The sequence below is a fragment of the Podarcis raffonei genome, chromosome W, assembly GCF_027172205.1.
Source record: "Podarcis raffonei isolate rPodRaf1 chromosome W, rPodRaf1.pri, whole genome shotgun sequence".
NCBI classification, from domain to species: Eukaryota; Metazoa; Chordata; class Lepidosauria; order Squamata; family Lacertidae; genus Podarcis; species Podarcis raffonei.
This window is the reverse complement of record NC_070620.1, coordinates 3,058,145-3,061,882: the sequence shown is the minus strand read 5'-3', so window position 1 is coordinate 3,061,882 and position 3,738 is coordinate 3,058,145. Positions and strand designations below refer to the sequence as shown.

Here is a 3,738-nt window from a genome sequence, read left to right as displayed (position 1 = left end):
GGCCTTATCATAATAAGCAACAATTGCCAGCCAATCTGAAGTCCCTGCTTATGGCTGGCCTGCTGACTGTGGCTTGTTAGGGAGCAACAAACCATGACCAGATATACCTTGCCGATTAAGGCCTGGTGAGATGCTGCTGATTAGCTGGATAGCCCATGTTTTCTACCAACGGAAGATTGGCTGGCATACATTTAAGATACAGGTAGGTAGCTGTGTTGGTCTGCCGTAGTCAAAACAAAATAAAAAAATGCCTTCCAGTAGCACCTTAGAGACCAACTAAGTTTGTGATTGGTATGAGCTTTTGTGTGCTCATGTATCTGAAGAAGTGTGCATGCACACGAGAGCTCATACCAAGAACAAACTTAGTTGGTCTCTAAGGTGCTACTGGATAGGGACGCGGGTGGCGCTGTGGGTAAAACCTCAGCACCTAGGACTTGCCGATCGCATGGTCAGCGGTTCGAATCCCCGCGGTGGGGTGAGCTCCCGTTGTTCGGTCCCAGCTCCTGCCCACCTAGCAGTTCGAAAGCACCCTTAAGTGCAAGTAGATAATTAGGTACCGCTTTATAGCGGGAAGGTAAACGGCGTTTCCGTGTGCTGCTCTGGTGCCGCTTCGCCGGAGCAGCTTCGTCACACTGGCCACGTGACCCGGAAGTGTCTGCGGACAGCGCTGGCTCCCGGCCTCTAGAGTGAGATGAGCACACAACCCTAGAGTCTGTCAAGACTGGCCCGTACGGGCAGGGGTACCTTTACCTTTACCTTAAGGTACTACTGGAAGGCATTTTTTATACATTTAAGAGAAAGTCTTTCATTTAAGAGTTATCAACATAAAACGTTTTAAAGCAATTAGACCTATTAGTACAGCAGCATCCCAAAGTTCAATAGGTCAAGCCATTCATAGTTCCACTATGACTACGTGACAGGGCTGAGAAAGGGAGTCACCGCAACTCAAGTTGACTTCATCATGCGAGGTTCAAGTCTTACATGCTTGCTGCTTGAAACATGGCCCTATGGGTGCAGCTTCCCCACAGCAAAGCGTTTATGAGAAGCAGAGAATTACTTTATCCTCTTCCAACCATTTGAGGAGTGTTTCACATAAATGGCTTAGCTCATCTCCATTGGATTCTGCCCCACGTGGCAACCTTGGTACGGACTCCACTATGAATTGCTCCTTAAGCATATGCCTGGACAGGGAAAGCTGCTCAGATCTAACATGATGGCTGTATTCTCTTCAAGAGAAGACTCGGACCACCAGGAGTTCTTTGTAATAAACCATTTATGCATGCAGCGTTAGAAATGAGCCAGTGTTGTATAAACCTTGGTCTTTATTAGGGCTACATCAACAGAAAGAGGGGTTTGCCACTAGAAAGCAAGAAGATGTGGAACAGACTTCCACCAGTGAGTGGTTGGCTTTGGTTTTTTACAAGGCAAATTGCAAAAAGAAGCTGCAGGTTGTATTATCATAGATGACTATGACTAGCCTAGTCTTGAATAGATGAGTTCACTCAACATCAGTCTTTTCTCAAAGCAGCAACAGAACTAGAACAGAAATGAGATATCGGCACAAAGCAATGTGGCAGCAGCAGACATATCCCCCAAGCTGTTCTTCAAACGTCTACAAACCTCAAAAAATGTGAGCTGCAAAAACCTTAAAGCAAAACGAAGCTGAAACAGTACAACTGGACTATAAGGAGGCCAACTGGGAAAAAGTGAAATTGCTAACTGTCATATTGAAGTCATATATACTGTACTTGGTGTGTTCTTTGGAGTTCACTCATGTTTATGAAGGCCACATTAGACTGTGTTCAGGAACACCCATGTCTTCACATATAAATTGGATGATACTCCTTTGGAGTGAGATGCCTCCTACAAATTGGGCAAAAGTTAGCATACCTAAGAAAATTGCTGAGGCACTGACTACAGAAGATGTGGCCACATGTTGTTGACACTATAAGCCGTCCGCTTTGCACAATCTCTGCAAAGCTGTCTATGCAAATTCCACAACTCAAAGTGCCTGAGGATCTTGCAAATTCCCTCCTTCCCACTTCTCTGGGGAGCTTTCTAGTGGCAAGAGCACCACTCTGTGTGTGTCTGCTATCATCACCACCACCACCACTAAATACGAGGCTGTCAGACAATGGTTGAGGTCTGAACTCTCTATCGGGCTGCTGCCCACTCTCTCCAACAAGCACAAGAGAATCGTCTTGCGTAAGATCAACAACTAGAGGTTCTGAAGTTTCGCAAGTGAGGTCAACTACTTCCACATCCATACTTCTATCATTAAGGCTGTGTGGCAGGGAGGCGGAGGCGGCGGAGGAGGGGATACAGGGTTCAGAAGCAGTTCCCACCATCATCTTGTCCAGAGTATGAGGAGGTCTTGCGGAGGTGTTGCGGCTGCCCCTCTTGCTGTTGCTGTGCTGGGTTGCATTACATTCTGTACTTGTTGAACTCATGATGCACAGGGATGGGAGAGGCACAGGCTGCAGAGTACTTGCTTCCCCCCTTATCTCCGTGTGCTGCTCCCTGCTTAGTCGCCAAGCAATTCTGTAATGTGATAAGGATGATCATGAATGCTCTCTCTAAAGCAACTTGATGCAACTGGTGACGCTTTGGAGCACCGTGACTTTCTTAGAGTTCTCTCTTTTATAGCAGGCACTCCGAAGCTGGAGCAAGTTCAACATCTTGAGGAGTTAGGGCAGGCTTCCTCAACCTCGGCCCTCCAGATGTTTTTGGCCTACAACTCCCATGATCCCTAGCCAGCAGGACCAGTGGTCAGGGAGGATGGGAATTGTAGTCTCAAAACATCGGACGGGCCGAGGTTGAGGAAGCCTGAGTTAGGGTGTCTTTCGTGTTACTCTATAGAACTGCATTCGCGTGGGAAGAAACAGGATTAGGCTAAGAAGCAGGCACACAACGATTAGTTTTCTATCTTTCAGCCAAGAGATTAGCTAAAAGAATTAGGATTATTACGAGGTGGAGCATCTTTCCCTACCTTGACAGTCCTCTTTATACAAGAGTCTGATAAGGAGAAGGGAAGAACTCATGATGAATGTCTCTTCTTCAAGAAGAACCAGGGCACATAGCCAAGCTGAGGACGATGGGAAATCTTAAATGAAATTCATTGGAGTTGCCTCTACTAGAGCGCACCTCCTATGGCTGCTCTTGCAAGAGGTATTTTCCAGGTATGACACATTCAGTGTGTACACCCTACAGGGTGGATAAAAATCAATGATTTAAAAAAGAATAATTAAAAAATCTGGTTTTTTTTAAAATTGGATTTTTAAAATAAAATGCTTTTGGAGGAAAGATCTTTCCAAAGATAGTTTTCTATTTAAGTTACATTATAGTCCAAAGGCTATTCATCAGGAAAGAAGTATTTGTTTTAAGTCTTTCATGTGTGCTAAAACTCAGTCTAAGTTTTTTTTTTTTTTTTGGTTTTTTAACAAAAAAACCCCCACGTTTAACCACATCAGTTAACAAACATGGATACATATGCTATAATTTTATTGTTTTAGTTAAATACGCTATTTAAATTGTTATTAAGGAAATGATTATTTTTCTCCTTCAGCTGTCCACGGAGGCGCAGGTCAATTCTGTGTCCAGGGCAGCTGTTTACCAGCTCCATATGGTACGCAGGCTGAGACTCTATCTACCCGCAGACTGTCTGGCCAGAGTGGTGCATGCTCTAGTTATCTGCTGCTTGCACTACTGCCATGTGCTCTACATGGGGCTACCTTTGAA

General features: G+C 45.0%; 1 protein-coding gene across 1 annotated transcript; it reads right to left on the bottom strand.

Annotated features, from left to right (window-relative positions):
- Nucleotides 1-1,580: 1,580 nt before the first annotated feature.
- LOC128406062 (E3 ubiquitin-protein ligase RNF4-like) lies at nt 1,581-2,528 on the bottom strand. Its single transcript, XM_053373102.1, has one exon. It carries the CDS (start codon nt 2,448-2,450, stop codon nt 1,821-1,823), a length of 630 nt encoding a protein of 209 aa, XP_053229077.1. The 5' UTR covers nt 2,451-2,528; the 3' UTR covers nt 1,581-1,820.
- Between the last annotated feature and the right edge of the window lie 1,210 nt (nt 2,529-3,738).